General features: G+C 39.1%; 1 protein-coding gene across 5 annotated transcripts; it reads right to left on the bottom strand.

Annotated features, from left to right (window-relative positions):
* Positions 1–4,885: 4,885 nt before the first annotated feature.
* REDIC1 (regulator of DNA class I crossover intermediates 1) lies at positions 4,886–24,608 on the bottom strand. 5 transcript variants are annotated; one of them, XM_023918629.2, is made up of 13 exons: positions 21,022–24,608; positions 19,121–19,160; positions 16,887–17,022; positions 15,435–15,567; positions 14,933–14,999; positions 14,281–14,481; positions 12,264–12,373; positions 9,191–9,723; positions 8,878–8,950; positions 8,156–8,216; positions 7,553–7,619; positions 6,766–6,848; positions 4,886–6,201 (listed from the first exon to the last, which is right to left on the bottom strand). In XM_023918629.2, the coding sequence occupies exons 1-13, from the start codon at positions 21,396–21,398 to the stop codon at positions 5,581–5,583; spliced, it is 2,502 nt and encodes an 833-aa protein (XP_023774397.2). In that variant the 5' UTR covers positions 21,399–24,608; the 3' UTR covers positions 4,886–5,580. The 5 variants fall into 5 exon arrangements, with proteins under 5 accessions (XP_023774397.2, XP_023774398.2, XP_086742948.1 ...); XM_023918630.2 differs by lacking the exon at positions 6,766–6,848 and adding an exon at positions 6,890–6,927; XM_086886822.1 differs by lacking the exon at positions 21,022–24,608 and adding an exon at positions 20,481–20,984.
* Between the last annotated feature and the right edge of the window lie 777 nt (positions 24,609–25,385).

Consider the following 25,385-nt stretch of genomic DNA (forward strand, 5'->3'; position numbering starts at 1 on the left):
ATTTATGGTGAGATTGCATCAAAACTGTCTGACTGCTCCCAGTGAGCTCCTTCATTGTCCAGGATGTCTGATCAGTGTGCCTTGTTACTGGATGGTCAGAAATGTGACTGCAGTCAGTCTCCTGCTGTGTGGCTTCTCCTGTGCTGTCCCTGGTGTTTGAGGTTCCCATAACCTGCAGGCTGGCTGAGGGGGCTGAGGGAGAGGCAGATACCCCATGCAGCTTTGAAACTAAGCTGGGGCTGGTGTCCCCACTGCTCTCCTCTCATGGGCTGCTAAAAATGATGGGAAAAAAGTCAAGAGCAAGTAAAGTTTTTGTAAGCTGGGTGAAGGCTAACTGCCACCCCCAGCCTGGTACCAGATGAGATAGCTTTTGTATTCTCTCTGTATGTCAGGTTTCCTTGTTGCTGGTGGGATTCACAGGGATACACTGGGGGCATTGAGACCCCCGGAGCCCCTGCCAGGAGAATTATGAGTGCCCGTAGTTAGTGCAGCCCAAGGCTGCAGGGCTGCTGGAGGAGGCTCTGTGGCTGCGCACTCAGGGATGAGCTGGTGTTGGGGTGAAACTGCTGCTCTTCATGACTGCACAGAAATGTGGGTGAGGAGAGGCAAAGAGAGGCAGGAGTTGTGCTCTGAGGAGGTGGAGCAGGGCAGGGCAGCAGTACCCAGCCTCCCTCCCCATACACCTACAGTTCCCCTTCCTCCAGCCCCAGGCCCCTGCCTTGTTCTCAGCACAGGGAGGAAACAGCTCAGGCAGTGGCTGCCTCCATCTGCAGCAGCTGCTGTGAGCAGGCACAGCTTCCCTGGGGTCCCTTACCTGGCAGGGCTTATTCCCCCAGCCCCAGGCCGGGTGTCTGCTGATAGCAGCTGGCTGTGGCCCAAAGCACCCTGCTCCAGCTGGCCCTGCTATGAGTGGGGCTTGCACTGGGCAAGCTTGGAGACGCCTGCCAGCTTCAGCTAGTTGGGGGTTCTCCAAAAATTCTTTCATTTGCATGGAGTGCAGCTTCTCTGGTGAGCAAAGCTCCTTACAGACCTCCTGTTTCCCAGTAATGACTCCAGCCCAGGAAAAGAAATAAATCTTCTGCAATAAGACATATTGGTTTGTCCTTTAATCAGCCACAGCTCTGGGTCCTTGAGCCAGGCCAGCACCCATGTGCTGAGCATGACACACTGGCAGTAAATCACAGCATTCTCTCTGCAAACGAGCAAAAATGGTTGATTTGCCATGTTTTCTCTCAGCTCTATTAAATAATTCAACAGGCCTCTTTCAGCCTCCTGCCTTATCTTGACTCACTCACTCTCCACCTCTGTTTGGGCCCAGGATTCCCCATCACCTCACACAGAGCTGGTGTATCAGCACCCTCTGCAGCTGTGTGCTGTGTGAGAGCTCACCGTGTGCTGGTTGTCAGCTTGCATATCCAGAGGGCTGCAGAACCTGGAGCAAGCACCATCAGGATGTGGAGTCACTGCAGTATGGTTGGAGAGAGGGAAAATGTTCAGTATTCAGCTCAGGATCAGGAGACCTGGCTGGAGTTCCACATCACCAGCCCTGGAGAAGCAAGCTCTGATCTGGGTGGCTGGATTGTCACGTCTAACCCATCAGAGGCTGTCAGGGAGAAGAGGCTGAAGAAGCATTGCAGAAAGGTCATTGACTTTCATGAGGACAGATTAGGCACTGGATACAGAGAGTTAAATATTTTTTCCAGGAAACCTCATCCTCCCTCAATCTGCTGTCCACTGAAACCCTTAAAAAACCAATTCAGTTTCTACCAGAGAAATAACTACTTGTATGAAGACTTAAGCCTCTCATTTCCTATAATGATAATCCTTCATGAAAATGAAATAAGAATTTCTACAAAGTTTGTGGACGCTTTTGGCAAAATATCCAGTAACAAACTGCCCATTAATGACCAAACTTCTTTTGGCACTTTCCCAGAAAACCTTATCTTGCAGGTTACTGTAATTAGAACTGATTTTAGAGGGAAATAAAATTACAAGCTGCATATTAAAACTGATTCCCATTGAAGCTTATGGTAGTATTTGCAATGAGAGTCTTTCAATCTGTGTTTAGAAGCATTTGACTACCACTGATAAACAAATGTTCCTGGTTTTTTGGTTAATTAGAGGTACCCTTACGTCCTTTTCCCCAGCAAAACTCTACTTATAATTGATGCTTACCAAACAGTTAAAAACATGTTTATTTCCATGGCCTCCCTGGAGGCTCAGCATGCTGCCAGGAAGAATGACAGATGAAAAAGGGGTGTCTCTGCCTAAGCTGTTGCCTCAGAGAAAGCTGGTGGTGCCTGAATGCATTTAGTAAGGTGACAGTCATCACTATAGGCTACAAATATTGGTGGATTAATAGCATCAGCTGTTAAATTATCAGCTGAAGAAAGCACAGTTTGAGTTTACTACTTCCTATTAAACCAAAGACAGCTCTTCCCTGAAGTCACCAAAAAATCAGGGAAAAGAAAGCACCTGAGCAGAGGGGCAGACTGGTGCTGGGCTAAGGAGAAAGCATGAGCCTCTTTTAATGCAATAATAGTAAGGTAAATACTTTAAAATACTTCTCTAATCACTAAAATGAGCACACAGCCTTACTTGTCATCATTGCCAGCACACAAACCACTACAAAGATAGTTTTCTTTCTTCAGATTGCTTTGCAGTTACAGGTAGAAGGAAGATTGTAATTTGAATTTATATTCTCTCATCCAAAGGCTGTGAAACATGATTATCTACAGTGATTGATATCCCAGGTGGTGAATTATTGCATTAGAGACATGTATGCAGCTCTTATGTACAGCCAGTCAGAGGGTGAGTTTCTCACACTGGGCAGTGGAATTTCACTGCAGTCCAGGCTGAAACCTGGCTGGAACTGGACAGATTGTGAGAGCTTCTATATCAGTGGCTGAAGTAAAAATAAGCAATACCCACTGAGAGTCTTTAAATGATGATAAATATTTATAAAGAGCATTTGAAACCCCCCACACATACACCCATATGGTGCAACTGTCCCTCTTTTCCCACCTGCATTCCAACCTGCGTTCTTTGTCCCATGGGTTCACAGGCACAGACTGGGAATATGTCTGCTCAGAGGCCACCTCTGCAGATCTGGAGTATCTGCCTGAATGTGGGTAGCTTCAGTGTAAAACCAACCACGGTTTAAAAGTCCAAGCAACAATGCCACCATCAGAGAAACCAGGAGCAGAACTTCTACTCCAAGTTAATAGCAGTTCATCTCTGTTTGGGTCACCAGCACCACTCTAACCCAGACACCAAAGAAGCCTTTGGCCGTGAGGCAATTTTACATCTGCTGGGGTAATAAAACCCCTCCAGTCTAAAGCAGACAGTGCTGGACCCTTTAGCTGTTGTGTGCCACTCTCTGGCCTCTGCTACAGTGTATTGCAGGCTGGCAGGCCAAGTGCCCCGGGGACACATCAGCTGTAGGGGTGGCTGGGAAGCTGGACAGACCCACTGGAAGGACTGGCAGGTACGTACCAGGTGTGAGGGTCTGTTGGGATAGCAACATTCAAGGCAGCATGGGCTGCTGCTGGTGTGGCACAATCTGAATTGACTTCATCATACTGAGTGAAAAACTATGCTTTAGAAACCACTGGTAAAAGCTGAGCTGTCAGAAAATCATAGCTGTTATTCAAATAAATTACATCTCCTGTGAAGAAGATGAATATTGCAGCTTAAAAAAAATTACTAGGGAGTTTGCTTTGACAATAAATTGAGGCAACCTAAAAAAGAAAATCTGCTTATGTCAAGCCTTAGGAAGCAGGCAGTGAATTGGCTAAGTGATAGTTACACAGTTTCAGTGTCTGCCTGTGCAAACCACTTCCTATGTATGCAATTTATACATATAAAAGACAATGCTATTTTCTTCCAAGTAAAGTCCACTGAAATTTCCGAGCTGCTATTTTTAAAAATAGCACAGCCATAAACCTGCAAACTCTTGAGCAATGTAGACCTTCTTTTAAAAATGGCTCTTAGCTTCAAAAATAAAATGCAGCAGCAAAAGCAGCCACTAGTTCAATGGTGAGAACAGAGACAAAGAATGGTGATGAGTCCCATCCAGGCTGGGTGACACCCCTTCTACAAAACAGAAAAAACCCTGACCTGGTGGGAATAAGGGCAGTGAATCTTTTAACAGCAGTCTCCAAGAGAAAAGCACAATATATTAACCTTATAGAGGCAAATCTCCTTTTCTGTTTAAGGAAGTCTCCAGTGTAGCTTTTGCCCAAGCCCATTTATGGACGCTGAAAACAGGCAGGGAGTACAGAGCCTGTGTGAAACTAAATCACACAAGGTTCTCACTCTGGTCTGAGAAATCATAAGGAGGAATTCAAACAGTCCTTGGAGAAGGACGACAACCTTTGCAGGTGTTGTTTGGATCCCTGTTGTTTTCTTGCAAGAAAAGGTCAAGAGGTGGTGTACCCAATTGTCCAATAATAGTGATGTGTTGGTTTAATGGCCAATGAGAGTTTTACCTCTCAGACCTTCTCAGACCTGCATATAAATGAAGATTGGGAATAATAAAACTTGCTGTCTTGTATAACCCAGCTAGAGAGTCTATGTCGTACTGCTTCACCGTTCCTAATATAGTGCAACACCCATTTTGTAAAGAAGAGGAACCCTGCATTCAGCCAGCTGGCTAGTGCCAGCACAGGCATTTATATATATACATAGGCATATGTATATAGTTATATTTATACAGGTTTTATATATATATATATACACATACACACACAGTTAAGACAGAGAGATATCTATATAGAAGTGAAGGTGCATGGATCTCTAAGTTGATGTTAGTAACAGTGAGTCTCCCTGACCCCTTTACCATGAGGTAAAGGCCTTTTTAGAAGGCAAGAATATAACCTAGAAACAATATTAACAGAAACTTTTATTGTGATCTGTAGCTTCACACAAATACTGAAATGAAGAGGCAAGTAATTCAGATTTTTAATTTGCAGACAGAATACAGGAACACATGAAAGATTTTTTTAGATTAACAGCCAGAAAATGAATGAATGGATCTGCTATGGAAGGAAAATTGAACATTTAAAAAAAAAGTAATAAATTAGCACTTTTAAAATTACATTGCATTCTATGTGTGCAGATGTATACTTTCTGTTGTTTCCCATTTTTGTGTTTAGTATGAACACATGACAAAGGCAAGTTTTTCTGTTAAAATGGGTGAGAATCAGACAATGGCTCTGAACTCAGAGCCACACTAAATATGTTTTGAAGTAGAACAACATCTTCCCATTATGTTAAAATAAACACAGTCAATCAATTCCAAACTACAGAATCCTATATGGTGAGGAAACCAATAGAATTCCTAACATTTGTATTTACTAGGCTACTGTAAAATCCTTTGTTAATAGTTGGATATTTATAGAAACCCATACTTTGAGATAACAGTAGGTAGACAGAAACCCATAATTATTGATAGTTAAAGCAATCAAACAGTAAAAATATTCTTTGGCTAACTATGCTAGAAAAATCAGAGTATGCCAATTGAATGAAATACACCAAGAACTGGACAAAATTATTGTGTTCTTTACGTGACATAGTTGATCACTGCATATTTCTCTCCTTCATTTTATCAATGTAGTTCAGCACCTCTAGAGTCCTTCTGCCAGCCAAACTGAGGTACTCGGTCTCCGAGGAGAGGGCGTCTGTCCCCGCTGCGCTGCCGGTGCCCGCGGGCTGCGGCACCTCCTGCACTGGCCGTTCGTGCTCTCCTGCAGCGCCGGCAGTGCTGGGTGCACGAACCCCGCCCGGGCTGCGGGCAGCGGGGAGGGATCCCCCACAGCTGCACACCCTCAAGGTGCCACACTGGGTGCCCACATCCACCTTCTCTACTTCTGTCACACAGCCCTCGGTCTGCGACCAAACATCGCACCTGCTGCTGCAACTGACGTGCTCCCTCTTAGGAGCACGGTGTGATGCACCCTGAGACAAGGCTGTGTGGGTTTTATTTTCCACCTCTGTGGCACAAAGAATAAAGTTTTTCTCCTGAAGATTGTTTGCTTCTTCTCTAGCCAAAGTGCTGCTGGGCTGCGTACCCACACTTCGTGTATGGGAGCTCTTGGGAGCCTCTCTGCTTGCTGAGGCTGAGAATAGGGTGGCATCATGTGCCTTCAAGAACTGTTCATTCAGATATTCCTTCCTTTTGGCCGTCTCTTCTTCTTCAGACTGTTTGAACAGAATGGTGCAATTGTAACTGTTCAAATAGTTCAGTAACTGAAGTAATGACTTGCTAATAACTAAGTGAAATAAACAGAAAGGCCAGAACTAAACAGAAAGGCCAGAACTGTCTGCTTTTGGTTGTTTGCAGGTTTTTTCATTCCTTCTCCAAGGATGTACCTCTGGCTCTTGGTGAAGCAAAGGTGGCCAAGGCAGACCTTCACTCTCACATGCAATTTAGACTCTTACACCATGGCACATTTGGGTTCAAGACACAGTGTGTCAAATCATTCTGCTTTACAGGCATGTAATCTAAGGCAGCTATACAAACAGGAAGAGCATAGAATGTTACTTAGCATCTTCCCACAGTCATGCTGCTTCCACAAGGTCAGTCATTATCAGACCACATGTCTGTCAAACTACTTAGGAAGATTTACAGCTAATAATTTATTGTTCTCATCACATGTGAAGTTATCTCATACAAAACAAAATGAGATTCCAGCTACATCCACCTATGGCTCTCGGGCATAAAGACATGATTCAAATAAAGCCAGCCTACAAGGGTTTACTCACTGTGTCAGGACTAGAGCTTAAATAGCTCTCAGTCTGCCTTGGGGAATAACTGTGAGACAGGCTGCTGAGTGGTGACTCCACATCTTGAAAAATTAGATAAAAAAAAAAAAGAAAGGTTACTCACCAAACATTCCCCAAAGATCCAGCTCTCAACTACAGCACCTAGAATTAAACATTACTATTTCTGATGCAGTTTTAAGACACTGTTTAAAGAACAAGATGTTAGCAAGGTGAATCTAATTCTTAGCAATAGTCAGTCCTTCTCAGGTCAACACAACAGAGCTTGTGAGATTGGTTACCCAGAGCCTCAGCTGTGCTGTTAATCAGCAGCAGAACTGTGCTACTCAAAAGGAGGAGTGACTCTGTAGAGCACAGCCTGCGAGAGAACACAGCAGACTCCATGTGCACAGTGGCTGCCATTACATATTTCTCTCTTGGAGGCCCCTGAGAGATCTTCTGGTGTGAAATGGAGCCAGCACAGCTGACCCTACAGCTACTGAGAGACTAGGAAGGATGTAGGATTGCCTAGCTAACTCTGTCCACATGTGGAGTGACAGCATATAGTCTAGTGGAAGAGAATATCTCTTCAAGGAAAAACAAAACCAGCTAATTCTTAGTTACCTGATAATGCTAGTTGTCTTTTTACAGTGCTGTGTGAATCAGAAATACAAGCCCTCATCAAAGTTAACATCCCAAAAAGATCATTCTCCCTGGCTTTAAAAGTAGCTGTTTCAGTTTCACATGTAGAGAAAAAAATTTTAAGTGATAATGTTTAAATAGTACTAACCCATCTCCATCTCATGAAGATATGAACTCACTCCAAACTTACACCTTTCCTCTTGTGCTGTTGTGAACTGTTAAAAATAATAACATATTAATAGTGAGGGTTCAGCTGGATTAGCATCTCAGGTTAAGAGAGGAACATTCAGTTTCTGTATTTACATAAAGGAGTTACTGCACTGTACCACAAGTTATTTAAGAGGTATTTTTACCCCTGAGTAGTACCATATGTGGCTTCTACTGGCAAGATGTCTGAAGTTTTTATATGTATACTGGCACAAAGCTCCTTTATAACACAGAAGCATCCTGCATATAACGTCCGAGCATTGACAGCAAAATATGATCCTAAGTGTTGATGGGTAGCTTATACAACATCTTTCAGGCATCAGCTGAGGTGTTAATGAAACCATGTGAACTGTGGACCCAGAAGGGCTGAACCACATCACTAGCAGCAGTTCTTTCTGAATTCCATGATGGAAAAGAAGCTTCCATGGCAGTTAATTCAGTAAAGCTATATTCAGTCTCTAACTGTTGTGGACAATCTTTCTCCATCTCAAATGAATCATGCAAACAGTGGGTTTGACAAAAAATAAATATTTTTTAAAGTTACCTCTTCAAATATAAAGAGATGGTTCTGATTCCACGCTGTTTCTTTCACAGGCTTGTCATCACTGAGGAATGCAAACACAAAGTTCTCTGGTAAGTAATTTTCCCCCAGTATTTTTATTTTCTTTCTGCACTAAAGCCCTTACTGGTGACTTTTCAATTTTTATTTTGTCTTCAGTAACCATTAAATACTCTCCACTACTGAGATCTCTGGACTTATCTCTGAACCTGAGATTTAACACCAAGAATATGTTTTTTATAAACTTAATTTCTGTTGAAGGAGTCAAAAAAAATGGAGTCAAAGCAATGGCAGAAGATAGTGCTGTTTTGTAAAATGGAAGGTGCTATGTATCAGTCTTTGAAAAACAAGTCTTTAGGAAAACACAGAGCACTCAGCACATGGAAGACACTTGCTCTGTAGCCAATGGAATGAGACAGAGTATTTTAGAGGACAAGCCAGATCAACAGCTGAATTTCGGGAACTCCAAACTGTCCCATGAAGTATTTCTGTGTACTTATTATGGGCAGATACACAGAAGTATAATGGGCTTATCTGCACATAAATTCATTCACATTGTACAGTACTATTCTCACAGAGAAAACTTGAGTCCTCAGTAATACTGTTTAGAATTTTGCCTTCCTGTGCTCTTAGCATGATTTCTCCAATTCAGCAAGGTCTTTGCAGTTAATTCTGGTTAATATATTGGTAATTTCCATGACACTCACCTTTTTTTTCTTGAAGAATTATGCACATTCTCCTTTAGGCCATTCTGCTGATCATGATGATAAGCAAATGTCTCTAAAATTGAAAAAAAGTAAACCTTGATTTTGAAATGCAATAGAATAAATGCAATTTGAATATAAAAGTTTCTGAAAAGTTTTAAAAATAATTTAAATAGTTGGATTTAAAATGATATGACTGCATTCTGAAGATTCATGATGTTTTCAGTCAGGGCAGACACATCTCTGGTTATAAGAACATATGTCTTTAAAAGGAGAATAAAACTCAGAATATATGTCTGTAAAATGTGACACACACCAATTTTTTCAAGGTTTGCTCTTTTTCCTTTCATTTCACAGGGTATGAAGTAGTGCTGTCCCTCATGGCATTTCTGCAGGTGGGTTTTATGAAGTCTACTGGTTTCCTCATAGCTTGTACTTGACGCATTGTTACTTTTAAGGAAAACCTGTTCTGGAGCGGTGAAAATGCCCTCAAGGTGTCTGTCTACTGAATTTTCTTTTGCATTGATTGCAGGATAAACCCTTTCAGTATCATAAGAATAATTTCTGTTGGTAATTTGATTTCTAACATCAGGAACAGTGAAAAAAACCTCAGTGTTGCTTTGGTTAGAAAAAGAATTAAAATGCTTTGTGGAAGGATTATTATGGATTGGTTGAGTCTCGTCTTCAAATAGTGCCAGAAAGGAACAACCACTTCCATCTTGGGGACCTTTTAGTTCTGCACTTTCTTTCACAACATCAAATATTGGTTCTTGTTTTCCTTCACAGTTGTCTGATTCATTACTGGCTATTATCACTGGATTTTTCCTGGCAGAATTCATGCAGTCTGGCCTGGAGGTAGGCAATGAGGTGTAACAGGAGGAGAAAAGAAAAAAAACATTTTTCTGAGTACACAAATAAGCAAAAGACTCACTGTTAATGTAACACTTTATGGTAACTTGATGATAAAAATCTCAAAAACTTCACTGCTCATTACATTTTATTTTGTCCTAAATATACAGTATTTTAACTGAAAAACTGTGTATTTTATTATGTTTTATATCTACTTTATAGTAAGATTGATTTAAAAGAGGTTCTATTTCTTAATGTCTCCAAATATACAAAGCCATGAGGCACATCCTCCTGGACAGGGAACTGTGATTTATAAAATCAGCCACAGTATGTCACTGCTGCTCCACCAGCTGACCAAAGGCAGGCACTTCGGGGAGAAAAAGAAAATGGGAGGAAAATAAATAAAGAGGAAGATAGTTTCTTCCATTCATAAAAGTAGTTTGCTTAAGACTACATTTCTCTTCCATACTGAAAACCCATAACAAGTGACTTTCATTTGTACTTGAAATCAGTAATCCTGATTCAGCACAGAATTTTTCTGTTCCAGTGTCAGGAGGTCAGTCAGACATTTTGTTACCCTACTTCCCTACCCCACTTCTGAGAGCAGTGGTTTTGAAGATTTTATCATTGAGCATCATGAACATTAAAGCTATCGTGCTTTCACTTACTTGGCTCTTAATCTAGCATTTTCACTGACTGGTTTCCAGGCTGGATCTGCCAACCAACCTTTCAGAAACTCAGAGCAAAAAGATGAGATTCTTCTGAAGGACAGAGATCTGGCAAAAAAGGCCATTCAAAAAACGCCCTTTAAAAAAAGACTTCCTTTAAAATGTTCTGAGCAAAGCTATCAATAGAACTTGAAAACTGAAATGTAGTACAGAAAACTCTTACTGGAGAAAACACCTGTGGTGTTTGTTCAGCAAATACTTGGAATTGGATAAAGATTCTATGGAACTTAAATGAGGAACTAGTTTCCTCTACTTACAGAAACATCACTGGGACAGTTTTAGAAGGCTAAACACACTAGAGTTTATTCCTGAAGATACTTGGATAGGTCTACATCAGGAAGGCAAAACTATTTTGTGAAGCAATTCAGAGTCTTTATCAACTCCAGCTGGATATTTTGTAATACAAAGTAAAATTTAAGAGTAGATGAGGAAATATGACATGAAAACTTCCAATTAATATTTAATAACCTTGAGGTTCCACAGCTCTCAGAATTATGCACATTGATTATATCGTCAGTATGTTACATTAAACAATTGTATAAATTTATACTCTACTTTTCACATACAGTGAAAGAAACTCCCTTCACAAAAGAATTGTGATCTCCTGAGGTGTAAGAATTTATGACTACAATGGATGAAAACAAAACACAGAGAATAGAAAGAAAGAAAATTGCAGAGCAGTTGGAAAGGAGATGTTGTTAGTGACCTATGAATGGGGAGAAGATGAGAGGATGTAACATAAGCAGATGTGTGCAGGCCTGATAGCTGATGGAGAAATGAGAGATGTAGGTGAGATAAGGTTATATAGGGCTCCATGTAAATATATTAATTAGGAAGTCACTCAGCAAAGTGAATTCGATGCTCACTTTAGGTTTTGCTGGAGAAATCCAGGAGAACTACAAGAAGAGTGGAAATTAAGGTGGCTGATGTGTTTACTGATTATTTGTCCAGTGAGTTTAAAGGTCACATGAGTCCCCAAGCAAACAGGCTGCAGGCACTTCAGGAACAGCAAAATAATGTATGGCCTTTTTATGCCTCTATCTAGCCTAAATCAGAGATGGACAGGAACTTTCAACCAAATGGCAGACTTATGGAATAGAAGGAGTAAAGTAAGGTTGACTATGTAAGACCTCTAGGTCCAAGGCAGAGTCTCTTAAAAGAAAAGAAAATAAAGTGTTCAGTACAAATGAGTCTGGCCTTAAACCACCTGTGATTTGAAAGATCAGCACATGCAAAAAGAAATATATTCTTAATTTCTACCCATTCCTTTAAAAACAAAGTGTGTATTCTCATAGAAAGTATCATTGAATCAGTTACAGGGAAAAAAAGAAAGCTGTAGTAGGATCACATATGAAAGAGGACTAAAGAAAATGCTTTGTTCCTGGAATCCCTAGTATTAATAATGTAGGTACAGATGCTCAATTGCTATTGCATCAAGATCATCAGAAAAGCACTTGCAATAGTTCCCTGAACTAATAACACTTGTGGCAGCTTCACACTGCAGAAGCTTCACCCTTCTCATGGCCTCTTAGTAAATCTGTGCTATCATTCAAGGTGAATTCAGCAACACCATCATGTCTGTGACATTGCAAAAAATAGATCATGGTTCCAAGTGCCTACCCAAAATTCAGACTGCCACTTTTCAGCAAATTTAAATAGCTTTGTATGTTTATTATTTCCATTTGATCTCAATTTCTATTTGAAAAACAGTCAGTGAAAAAGCCAAGTAACAATAAGATTCAGATTATTTTAGTGTTTTTCTTAATTAAACTTGACTGTTATTTTCCTCATTAATGTAAAATCACTGCCTACCTATCAAACGGCTTGAACAGCAGTTCCTGAGGCACTGTATCAGACTTCCTGAAAATACCCTGGGTTGGAGGTTTTGTATTCCAAGGGTCCTGATCAAAGCTGTTTCCTGGCTGAGAAAACAGTAGAAGCTGTCAAACTGTGAATATACATAATTGTTACAGTCTTTAAAACTTTCAGCTTGAGTTTGCAAAAATATACTTATTTTCCCATTATTTTTATTTCTTTATATCTTTATAGCAGAAGCTCAAACCTCCTTACAGCCCAACTGTTGCCAAACAAACTTTAGCCAACAGATAACTACTTTGAGCATGACAGTAACAGTTTTTTCTCATCCTATTGTCCATTCATCTGATTCATAGCTACCCATTTTGGCTACTAGAATCCCATGGGAAACTTTGTCAAAAGCCTTCCTAAAGTCAAGGTAAATAATGTCTGCTGTTCTCTCTAATTCCTAGAGTTACTAATTCCATCACAGAAAGCAATTGGGTCCAGCAGGCAGAGTATGACCTTGGAAAATCTGACGGCTGTTTGCAGACACCTTCTTGTTCCTCATGTACCTCAGAATTGCCTCTGGCAAATTAATCCTTCCAGGGACAGAGATGATGCTTCCCCAAATCATGGTTATGTTTTTGCAGATGGACATAATATTTGTGTATTTCTTCTCACTGGGAAGCTGTGATCACCACAGTCTTACAAGGGTGATAAATATCTGCCTTGCAGTGGTGTCATCCAACACCCTGAATATACTGGGTTGAACTCTGTCCAGTCTCATATATTTCTATATGTCCAGGTTACTGTGTATTCTCTAACTTGTTCCTTCCCTGCTGTTCCATACAACTCCCCACAGCTCTTGACTGCATTTTAAGATGAGACAGAGATCAGATCTTGTCTGAAAAGCTTGAAGCAAAGTAGTACCTGAGTACCTCGGGCTTTTCCATGTCCTTGTCACTAGGTCTCAACTCTATTTAGCAGTGGACAGCATTTTCCTTGGTTTCCTTTCTTTGATGACATACCTACACAAGTCTTCCTTACTGTTCTCACCCATTATGATTTTCAGCTCTGACCATCCTAATGCCATCCCTCCAAGCTGAGGGGATACTCCTGTCTTCTTCCTGGGTTGCCCATCCCTCCTTGTACATTTTCTCTTTGCATTTGACCTCAGTCAGGACTTCCCTGATTCAGCCAAACTGGCCTCATAAATCTAATCATTCTCTTGCATATAAGGGTGTATTGTTCTTGTGTTTTGAAAACATATCAGTTGGGCTTCTTTGTTCTTCAGGTCAGCTTCCTGTGGGTTTTGGCCTACTCATTCCCTGAACAACTCATCATCTCCCCAACTCCTGGAGCATTCCTTCCTCACTTACCTCAAGACTTCAGAATACCACTGGTGAAACACATAGAATTTGTTTTATTATTTCCAATTAATAATATATTAAAAATAAACAATATTATATTTGCTATCACTTTTCTAAGGATGATTTTTTTTAAGTATCACAAAGTTAACAATAAGAAAAAATAGTAACATGCATCAGAACAAATAACTTTCTATTATTTCTTAAAAGTAAGGAGTTAAATAGCAGAGCACTGAGAATACCATAAGAGCTATGTTATTCACTGAGATATTAAAAGATAAAAAATTATTTCATGGAATCACCTGTATTCATGCAACATCCAGTTACACTAACTGTATGTTTAAGAAAGCTGTATTTTTAACTAGAATATATTTCAGTTTTCTTTATATAAATTTACAAGCCAGGAAAAAAACCAGCCACCAGTATGTGAGTAATTTTCTCTCTGTAGATATCAGCAACACTGAGAGCTCAGTGAACAAAAGCTCAAGTTGAGCTCATTTCAGAATAATAAAATAAATATATTTATATATACAGAATATTCATTGCCACCAGCCTACAAAAGTGTTGATCAGTCATAATTACCATCACCATTACACAAGTTTTACACACCAAATAAATGAAAGTTAGTTTAAAATGATTCAGTGAAAGTAAAATATTAACCAAACCTGGTTTTGCAGCTTCTTTTCATAGGTCTTTTCCCAAATGTTGCCCATTAGGTTTGTGTTGAAATTTTCTTCTGAAAGCTGTGTACAGTTAGAGAACTGACAACCAGAGGAGGAAAATGGACAAGCACTAAAAACTCTTGCCATGTTGTCTTCATTTTCCATACTAGAATCAAGATAGCGTAATTCCGTTCCTTGTGACAGCTAGACAAAACATAACAAAGAGATGTTTTATTTATCTAAAATTGATTTGATTTAAACATAAAGTTCAAAGCAATCAAGCCATTCCATATCTTTTACATCTCTGAACATAAACCACAAAGAAGAGAAAATCTTCTGTTCTGATATGACTTTTCATGAAAAGCTTAAGGCAATAAGGTCTTATTTCAGGGAAATATGTAAGAACCTACTTAATCTGAAGCATGCACACAAATGCTATCCTGAGGAGAGATGGATATAAACACATTTTTAGCTTTTTTTTTCAATAAATATGTAAGTTGTAGCTGGAAAATAATTTATCAATATAGTCCTAAAGAGAAAGAAGACTTCATGTGTTTCAGTATCCATGAGACTTGGCCTCTCTTTGAAAAATCACTTAAAAATACAGTAATTACTGCACATTTTGATTCTTATATCAAAAGAACAATAAACTTACATTATGTTGGTATTTTACTTTTTCTGAGAGATGCTGTCTTCTGCTGTCCAAAACTTGCTTTTGTAACCTTGTAAAATGAATTAAAACAGCCTATGAAATACAAGATCCAAACTATTAAAATATTCTGAGTATTAATTTCAAAATAACTTATGAATATTTTCCAATACATCTTAAAACAGCTTGATTCTTAGGTAGTTATGAGCAGCCTGTCTGTGAGTTGGCCATTTTAGGGTGTCCAAAGCTGGATGGGAAAGCAATTAAGTGGGTAATACTTTTTGAATAACTTGCTCCTTGAGATAAACTTAGTGTATGTACAGACAGTTTCATGTGCAGGTTTTTATTTAGAATTTATTAATTACTCCCCCACAGTAATCACTGGAATGACAGAAGTGGCTGTGAAACTTCCCTATTTACAATGGTTTGTTAAACCTATGATGAAGTTCCTCTCCTGGAACTTCACTGTCACACTGTTGTATAACTATTGCCTATTTTATACAAGTACCTGCTCTGGAGAACGTCTAAGTTTGACCTGTGTTGTGTTCGTAGGGGTGACGTGGGAAGCTCCAAGTTATGTCTCCTGATAGGTTTTTTTTCATCTTCAGTGATATCAATGTGGACTGGCTTCCTCATGTTCTCTGCAATGAATGTATTTGGTATGTCATTACTGGGCTTGGAGAAAGCTTTGAGGTTCCTGAATTTTCATCAGAGTACAAAAGCTATTGGTTTAGATTTCTTAATCCATTTAAAGTCATATTTGTTTCTTTCTTAGCTGTTAACAATACAAAAACTCTATTCTAAATGGCACGATAGTATAAAATTATTTAGTCAGCCACTGTGTGTGTACAGGTTCTGTTGCTTTCCTCAGTCACCTTCTATTCCTCTGAGCATAGGACAAAAAATGTTCCATAATCTGGTTTATGAATATGTCACAGATGACAAGAATCATAGAAACATAGACTCGTCTAGATTGAAGAAGACCTTTAAGATCTTTGAATTCAACCATTAAACCAGCACTGCCAAGTCCACCATTAAACCATATCCTTAAGTACCACATCTACATTTAAAGAGCTATGACTCAAGTTTTAGTGAGGTTTCTCAAGAAGTTTAATAATGGATTTTAGGAAAGATAATCTGGGTAGAACTGACAAGACTATTCCAAATACCCCCAAAGTTATGAAAAAGGAAGTAGATGGGAAATGGACCCATTCAAGAGCAAAGAGGAAAAGAAATAGATGTGGGGTAAAGTTAATGAATAGTATGGGGGAGGTAGTAAGTGTATGTAGTAGTTTAGAAATAGCATTCTCCAATTTAGTGTTCCCACTGAAACACTTCAAACCATGTGCCACTTGCTCCCTCTCCCTTCTCTCTCCTTTCCATCTCTCACTCCCTTTCATTCTCCGTCTCCCTGTCACTCTGCGGAAAGATGGAGAGGAGAATTGGAGGCACAAAAGGTAAATATCATGGCTTGAGATAAGAACAATTTACTGGAAACAACAATGAAATAAGAAAGGATATTAATAACAGAGTGATGATTCACAGGTAGGTGCTCACCACAGGGAGCACAACGTTCCCTGGCTGCTCACTTCCCATTACCCCACCAGACGGGACTCCTTCCCCTGCGGCCCCCTGTGCACGATGTGAGGACGTGCAGAATCACCTCACGGTCCTTGCCACACCTGTCCTGGCTACTGCAAACATTAACCCTGGCCTAGCCTGGAACCACGACACTGCACAAGGCTTTAAAGGTGAAGTAGGCAGGAGCCAAGGTTATTTGATTCCTCCTGTGCCCTTTTTATTCAGTCATAATTTTTGAATTTTAATATAATTTTTTATTTTAAAAATAAAACAACACTTATTTGAGGGTTAAGTTGTAAATGGAAGGACAAGAACTAAAATAACAGCAGTAATAGTTAAGAACAATTAATTATGAGAAGTCAGAATACCCAAAACTCACCAGTGTTGTCTTTTTTGATTGATATCTGGTTAACCACATATAGATTAAGAAGATCCAAACTGACTGCTGAATTCTTAGGAGATGATACTTCCAGGACCTTCATTTTTGACTTAAGTTTCTTTCTTTCAAAATATTCCTTAGTTTTTTAAAGGAGAGAATAAGTTTTTGACAGAAGCTTCAACAACACATTACCAGTATAGGTAATTCTTTTGAAATTAGCAAGCAAGATTTAGCAAACTATTCCTAATATAAAAATACATGGTTAAGTATCTCTGAATTCTCATGCCCCATTTGCTCTTATTTTTTATTGCCTTGAAAAAGAATGCAAATATAATGTTCATATTCAAAATAAATCATTGTTATCTTGATGCCAAAAATTTAGTCCTTAAATGCTCATTTCTCAAACTTTGTTTACAACCACTAAAAATACTTCTTAAAATAAAAGATACCAAATGTGGCAAGGACAAAGACCTAAAAAAATTTAAAGGTGCTTTTCAGGAAGCATATAAGATAACCAAACAAATCAGCAAGTTTACATACACCAGATGTGCCATCTATAATGACACAAAGAGTTTACTGTTGTCCAAATTTGTCTCTCTTGCCAAAGAAAATAGTCTTCTGACAAAAAAAAAAAAAAAAAAAAAGAAAAGAAAGGAAAAAGTAAAAAAGAAAAGTTTCTATGATTAGGAATTCAGAAAGAATTTTTGTTACAAGGACTAAAAAGACATATGACTGACACTTTGAATATATCAGGACAACAATATAGGAAACAAACTCCTCCATTTTGCAAAGACTATTTGTAATCATCCTAAAATCATTAAGTACAGCAGATGGATAAATAAACCCAGTAAGTTTTTGGTTTTTTCCTAAACAAGAGAAGGATATTGAAAACTGAAGGCTATGCCAGAACAAAAAATAGCATTGGATTTTCTTCAGAAATGTAATTCCTCTCATGATTGCAGGTTATATGTAACTAACATACTTAACATGTTCATTGGTAAATAATTTTTAGTATAATTTATTATTATCTTTATCTTTCTAGGATGATTTTATCTATGGATAATATCTGTTCTTCAGTTAAGATGAATATCTTCAGTAAGGTAAAATCATCCTGTGTACAAATCAACACTTTAAAATCCATGTTACTTTAGTGTCCACAGCCCCAAAATGCAACCACTTCCCTTCAGTGTCTCAGATATATTTTTCCCCATCACCTCTAAATTACTATATTACTAATTGTATTATGGGAATTAGAAAATTACCTGTGGTTAGTAATTTAGTACTACATGACTAAAAACAATTTTGTCTTTTCCTGTTTTTCCTCTCCACTGAAGCAAATTACACAGTTATAATATAAATTACGTGGCTTAGACCAGTAATCCTTGAGAAAACAGAGAGCTCATAGGTCTCCAGGAAACTGGGAAAGTGATGAGGACAAGTTGCTTCTTGGTCCCATATTCCTATTTGTAAATGTTTTAATATGAGTAATTGTCTCTATACAGTCAGCCTGTTTTTCCTCTAGATGCCTGTGCATATAGACAAAATCTTGCTCTGGGTTTTGGGGGTGTCAGCTTCAGTGGTGGAGCTTCCGTATACTGTCTCTTTCTTTCCTGCTGCTGAGGAGGAAACTGACTCAATTTATTTTTTATATTATTATGGTTATAGCCATTTTTAATAGCTGTTTTATTTATCTTTCCTGTTTGAAAAGTCTTCTACTATGCCAGGGATAAGTTTGATTCCCTTATTTCACTTTCAGATTCAAAACACAAATAAGCTGTCCTCCTTTTGCAAATACTAGAAAAAGGACTTTAATGAGACTAACATCCTTTACATGGCCCAGAAGAATGTCTGTGTATGTGTGTGTTAGGCCAGATGACCACGTGGTTATCACCTGAGGCTTCATGCAATCCCTTGTGTCCCCACATACCAACACAACCTGGTAACAGAAGCAATCCAGGAAAACCAAAATTTGGCCCAGGCATGCATGCATGCATTCATTCATTCATTCATTCATTCATTCATTCACACCTTCTCAGTCTCCTTCCTCTTCTTGCTATAATTCAGTTTAGTAAATCTAGAACAAGACTTTCCCCCCTAAAAGTCAGGGAAACACACTGTAACTGTTTATCTAGTGTTTTGAATATCACTCCAATAGCTTTGATAGTTTTACATAAGTGAACCCACTAAAGCTTTTATATAACAACATAAAATCCAATATGGCTGAAACGGTTTACCTTTTGTTTTCTCCTTTCTTGCTTTAATATGATTCTGCTTCTGAAAAATGCAAATAATTATTATTTCAATTGAAAAAGTATAATCTTGAGTCATGGCTTAAATTTCTCATCAATGGTTCAGAGGTTTTAGGACACAAATATATTTATGTTATAATGTTATGCTATGTTATATGTTATGTTATAATAGGTCAAACCTTCAGGTAGTAAAGTCAACATATCTCTGTTGAAGTAATTCTGACTGATCCTAGTTTACTCCAGTAAGGATAGGACCACATTCGATATTAGGTCACCAAACACATTTAACATGAAAAAAGGAAACAGAAAAAGGCTTTAGTCGCTTGACTTTAATGTACATTTCATCAATTTCTAATTTCTTAAAACTTAAGAAATCTTTGTCAATATATTATTTTCTCCTAATTTTCTTTGTCATTCTGCAACATAGCTACAAAGCTATATTAGTATACAAACCAAAGGAACACTAAATGAGCTTTTACCTTTTGGTATTTTCCAGAATACTGGGGACATTTTGTAAAACAGGAAAGCAAAATAGATTGACACTACAAGTTGCTGTTGTTTGTGCAATACAGGAGACAGTTATACCTCCAACTACTTATCTCGCCTGTCAAACATAGTCTTATGTGAAATACCTAGAGAGGTTGGTGCATAAAACTGGAAGTTGGGTTCACTGTTCCATGAGCAGAGTGAGCATGGCTGCAGCCCTTAGGTCAGTAAGATTACAACTTTTTGTGAGGGTTAGAAATACTGACTATTCCCTTGGAATTACCTCTTGCTTAAAGTTAGAGCAAACTTTCCAAACATATGGGTATAACATTCACCCTTGCAGTGGGGAGAAACCCCAGTGATGTGTAGTTTTTCTGACACCTAAAATGTAAACCCCAGATTCACCTGAGGAACCCTGACAGATACTACCAGCAATAGCAAGCAGCAGGTTGGTTCGTATTTGCTAAATGTGTGCAATACTCCTCCTACACACTGGGTTTTCTTCCAGAGGGTATGTCAGACAGGCATTTAGAACAAAGTTTGGGTTGGTGTTTTGGGGTTTTTCCCAACTGAAACTTTCCCTTCCTCCTGCTTCACAGAGACAACACTCAGACAAATTCCCAGTTTTCTGGGAAGACTTCCAGATGGATAGGGTGTTCTTTTAGTTTGATTCTGCATAGAGTCTGGATGACTCTATACAAAGCTGTGCTCAAAAATGCTGCTTCCCAATGGCTAACAAAATCTGTGGGGTAGATTGGCAGAGGGCACAACACCCACAAAACCAGACCATTTTCTTTTTTTTTTCTTTATAATTTCAACTCAGTTTGTGATGCTTTACTTTTTCTGTGAATCTCAATACCTGTACATCCTTTTCTCCAAATGCTAACCACAGCTTTTTGTGAGGGTGTGAGAAAGGCCTCATCCAGCCCCTGTCTGGAGAGACACTGAGCCCAAATGTGACTCCTTGCCTGGGGTGGGAGGGCACCTGCACCTTCTCACACTCTGGCTCAGGAGGGGACTCTGGGGCTGTCACACCCCAGGGCCTGCTGGTCTGTGAGGGGACACCATGCCTCAAACATACATCCTGTGGTACTACTGTTCTGCGGAGAGACATTCATTTGGTCTCAAACACCATGGCTATGCCCACTTTGTGAGGGGAAATGAGGCCTGAAACACACACCATGGCTGTGCCCACTTTGTGAGGGGAAATGAGGCCTGAAACACACACCATGGCTGTGCTTGGTTTGTGAGGGGACACTGTGGCTCCACACACAACATGGCAGTGTCTGGTTTGTGAGGGGGCATAAGGATTGTCAAACACACCATGGCAGTGCCCAGTCTGTGAGGGACACTGACACAACATGCAGCTGTTTCTGTTGGCTTTGTAGAGTTTCACTCACCGACTGCCACCGACCCAGTTCATTTTCTGCTGCTGAGGAGGCAGGGAGGGAGAGCTGCCCCGTGTGCTGCTGGCCGTGTGGGTAGAGGCAATGGCTACTCGGGGATGGTTTGCAGCCTCCCAGCAGTGCCACAAGGGCCCTTCTGCAGGGCCTCCACCTCCCTGGGAACACCAGGGCAGCTGCTCTCCAAGCCCCCAGGCTGGCAGAGAACAACAAAAGGGTGGTACAGGGACTGACAGACAAAGGGGAAGGATGCAGAAAGCCAAGCAAGGCAGCTGATGGGGAAGAGGCAATGCTCTGGTTGCTCCTGCCTTTCTACCTCTGCTGTTTCCATGCAGGCTGCTGCCAAAGCCATCGCTCTTTCCCAAGGGAGTCATGAGTGTCTTGTCCCAACTGAATTGATTTGTCTTTCAGGTCCAGCTTGTCTCTGCTACAACCGCTTTATTTTTTAGGACAAGAGAGAGTTTTCCTCTCCATCCTGCTCTTCCTAAGGTATTTTAGGGGCAATAGGAGCATTTTCTCTGGATAGATGTTGTTGCTCTTGGTCCTGCCTAATGAGCTGTTGTGTTTAACTGTGACTAACCCTCGAGGAGGGACGCAGAGCCACTTGGGGAATCTTGGCAGCAGCAAACTCCACTTGTTCCCTTCCCTATAACTCACTTCCATCATCTCAGCAAGGGAAGGCACTCGTTTACAAAAAAATCATCAAAATTCTATATGAATCTTCTCCCGTGGTGTTTCTTTGCTGAGTTATCTTTAGCCTAACATTTTTCAGGGTACTAAAGTTTGATTAGCATTGGTACAACAATGGGAAGAGTGTTCAGAGTAGATATTAGGAGTCTAAAATTAAAAATTACCCAATATGTTCTTCTTTGTAATACTTCTAATTTGGCTAGGGTGTTTATAGAATCTGGTAAGTATGCATAATTGTCTCTTGTAACAATACTTGATTAAAATCTTCATGATAAATTATATCTATATTTTAAGTCTATGTGTCTCTACAGCTAATATGACAGATGACAGACTGAAAATTTATTTGATTTCATCACTTCAAATATTATTTTTTATTTTCAATTCCATCTAGTGTAAATGTTGAACTTGCTAATACAACGCATAAGATGTAGTTTCATGTATAACTAATCAAATCCCTTTTAAATTTTTTTTTAATAAATTATATTTTTTATATCATCCTTACTCTTACTTTTTCACAATATTGTCTAGATTCAAAGGAAAAAAGTGGGATTTTCTTTATGTTTGAATTATTTTAGCTGGTAATTAGCAGATATTTGTAGAATCCAGGAAAAGTTACATGGCAGCTTCAATTAATTATTTTTCAACATAATAAATCTTCTCCTCCTCAAACTATTTCTTGCAAATAAAGTTAATGACCTTTCAAGAGTCATAAAAAAAATCTGTTCTTTTTTGAGGAGGGCAAAGTAAAAAATTAAATAATACCTGAGATGAATATGATTATATTTCCAGTGTTTGCATATATTGCCTTGACTGTCATTTTAAAAGTTTGAAATAATTAATGTGAATTTCTGGATTGATGGCATAGTTTCAAAGAATAGTATGACATAATTATTAATTTTTAAAAGGTCATGAGAATGAGTTTCATGGAGCTTAGTTGATTCTCTGGGAAGTAAAGTATAGAACAAAGAGGCTTCCTCTATTTGTCAGGGACTGAAGTTTACAGATGCCTCTTTTTTCTAACTTTTATACTCTTCAGAATAACCATACCTCCTGCTCCTTTGTTAAGAAAGTATTATACAGGATTTTCTTCAGGACAGCTTTCCAACCTTCAGCACCTGAATTTTCCTCTCTGACATGCTTCTTCATTATCAGATCAGATCTAGATATAAGAGACATATCAAAGCTGCCCAAAGCAGTCTAAGAAAGCACTTCTCCAGGGAGGCTGGTGCTGAAATGTTGACTGTGCAACTTTTGGCACTGAGTTTTGAGTAGGTCCTTACAGAACACCTATATAATCAAATAAGAGAGAGGGAGATCTGATGGGTGACTCGAGTACTTAAGCTAGGCCCCTACTCTATGTCTCAACACACCCAGAGAGGAAGCAGCTGATTTAGGCAATGAAATTTTGAATTCTGTGTGGGCCAAATCTATCTGCAACATTATTAAACCCTGAAGGTTTGAAGATGCTTCTTTCCCTAAACATGTTCCCTTGAGTGAACAGACACTGCTTATGTAAAAACATATTCACCAGAGACAGTGAGAGAGAAACAGAGAGAAGATGTGTTTCCAAGCAATTTCTTAGAACTAACTGCAAATAGTTCTCATGTTTCTTAATGAATCTTCCCCTCTCCAGCAAGTGTCCTACTCTAGTGCTCATTATAAAGGAAGGAATTACTAAAGAGGTGAATGTTAAGTAAAAAACCCAAAACAAACTCATACTGGCGAATCTCAGTTAGATTTAAATATTTTACATTACTCATTTTTTTAATGTTAATTTAACATACCTTAACTTCGTTTTTTTTGTTTGATCTTTTTATCTAGCACTAGGTAACTAAATCCATCTCTAGAAAACTGTATAAAAGATGCAGGAAAACTAAAATTCTTTCCCATCTCTATCCAGGGTGAGAATTTCTGGCACTTTTAAATACCAGGATACACTTATTCAGATCCCTAAATATTGACCTAATTGTCTAATGCTAGGAATGCATGACTAAAAAAAGCCTGACTCTGTTCCAAGTGGAAGTTTTCTTTGGTAAATACAGTGCTTAAACTTTGTTTACAGAGTTGCATGTCTTTTTTCCAGTCAATACTCTATGCCATTCCCTTCCTTGAGAGATCAGCCTATGGAGAAGTAAAGCAACACTGACCTTGTAGTGTTTTACAGTAACCTGTTTGATGGTTTTGCCCTTAAGAGTACTTTTAAAAAGATGGCTGTTATACTGCAAAAATCATGACAGAGTTTGAGGAAGTTCAAAATGTAAGACAAAGCTTGATTTAAAAACAGTTTCCCCTTTCAAAAATAGTTCCTCTTGAAAGACAGATCTCTTTTTCAATTAATTTGATGAAAAGTCCTTCCCCTATTCACCTTTAAAGGGTAGAAAGATAGAAGATTGTAGAGAGGCTAAATAGTTTCCAAACACAGCAAACTGTCCAGCGTAGAGAGAAGCACCTAATCTACCTGGGTCGAAATTCCATGCCTAGCTGGGAAGAACATGGGATTGGATACACATGGCAAACCATCAGCCACAACAGTACCACTGACAACAGCAGGTTGTCACATTGCTCTATGAAGCAGATGCCATTCTTAGGTGGTATTATTTAGGTGGAATAATTTTTTACAGAATGAACTCTAAAGACAAAGTGCTGTCCTTGGCTTGATGGAGAACAGTGCACGAGATCTGTTAGAGTCTCACGCTGAAAAACTCACTTTATATAAACAGTATTTCTATAAAGATTAACAAAGACCAAAGAATCCTCTGTAGATGGGCTGAACTCCAGTTAGGGAAGTGTCAAAAGCAAATCAGGAGAGGGAGCTAAAAGAATGAAATCCTTACAATGGGTTAGGAAAAAGCTGAAGGATACCAGACTTGAAGTAAAGAGAGTCTGAACCATAGCAAAAAGAAGATAACAGAGGGGAACACAAACTCAGAGAAAAATACAAATACAACAGGCCAGAAAAAAATGGAGAAACAATTAGGCAAAATAACCAAACTACTAAAAATTTTTTCTTCACATCAACTAGGAGCAAAAGCTTGCTAGAAAGTCTAAAGGGACAATTAATGGCCAAGGAACAAGAGGAGCACTCAGAAGAGACACATGTTACCAAAAAGGTAGGCTTTTTGCATTAGTATTCATTGATGAGGAAACTGTGGAGAACTTTATGCAGGAATCCTTCCTGGGGAACTCACTGAGGATCTGTCCAAAGTGCAAGTAACAACAGACAAAGTGAAAATGATCTTACCAAGGCAGAATGAAGACTAGCAAAGTACCAGGACTACTCAAGGAAGAGTTCTATAATGCAGCACTGTGGAAAGGACCACTTGAATTTGGAATCATCTTGCAGACTAGAGGGTAGCAAATGTGACACAATTTAAAAATAAGAATTTTGTGACAATCCAGAAAGCTCACTTCTGCACAAAAAAAATTAGCAGGAATAATAATATAGGCCAGCTAGTGGAGCTTCTACAGATGGAAGGTTGCTATAGAACACATGTAGAAAAGAGTGATTGCTGCTGCCTTGCTGGATTTAATTAAGGCTGTTGACAACATCTGTTATTGAAGGTTTTAAGAAGATAAAGAAGTTGTAAAATAATAGGGAAGGTCCTGCCATTGAATAAAAAGCAAAAGGGAGGGAAGAGACTAGTTCTTGTTTCCATGCACTCGGGCACAGG

Source organism: Cyanistes caeruleus, chromosome 4 (genome assembly GCF_971803275.1).
Source record: "Cyanistes caeruleus chromosome 4, bCyaCae1.hap1.1, whole genome shotgun sequence".
Classification (NCBI taxonomy): domain Eukaryota; kingdom Metazoa; phylum Chordata; class Aves; order Passeriformes; family Paridae; genus Cyanistes; species Cyanistes caeruleus.

What these genes read in the sequence shown, in the direction of transcription:
- REDIC1 (XM_023918629.2), bottom strand. Translation starts at nt 21,398, where the DNA reads ATGACTCCCTTGGGAAAGAGCGATGGCTTTGGCAGCAGCCTGCATGGA. An exon ending in AATCAAAAAAGACAACACTG is followed by an intron (nt 15,568 to 16,886) that starts GTGAGTTTTGGG and finishes CATTCATTGCAG; the next exon opens with AGAACATGAGGAAGCCAGTC. An exon ending in AAAAGAAGCTGCAAAACCAG is followed by an intron (nt 12,374 to 14,280) that starts GTTTGGTTAATA and finishes CTGTTTTCTCAG; the next exon opens with CCAGGAAACAGCTTTGATCA.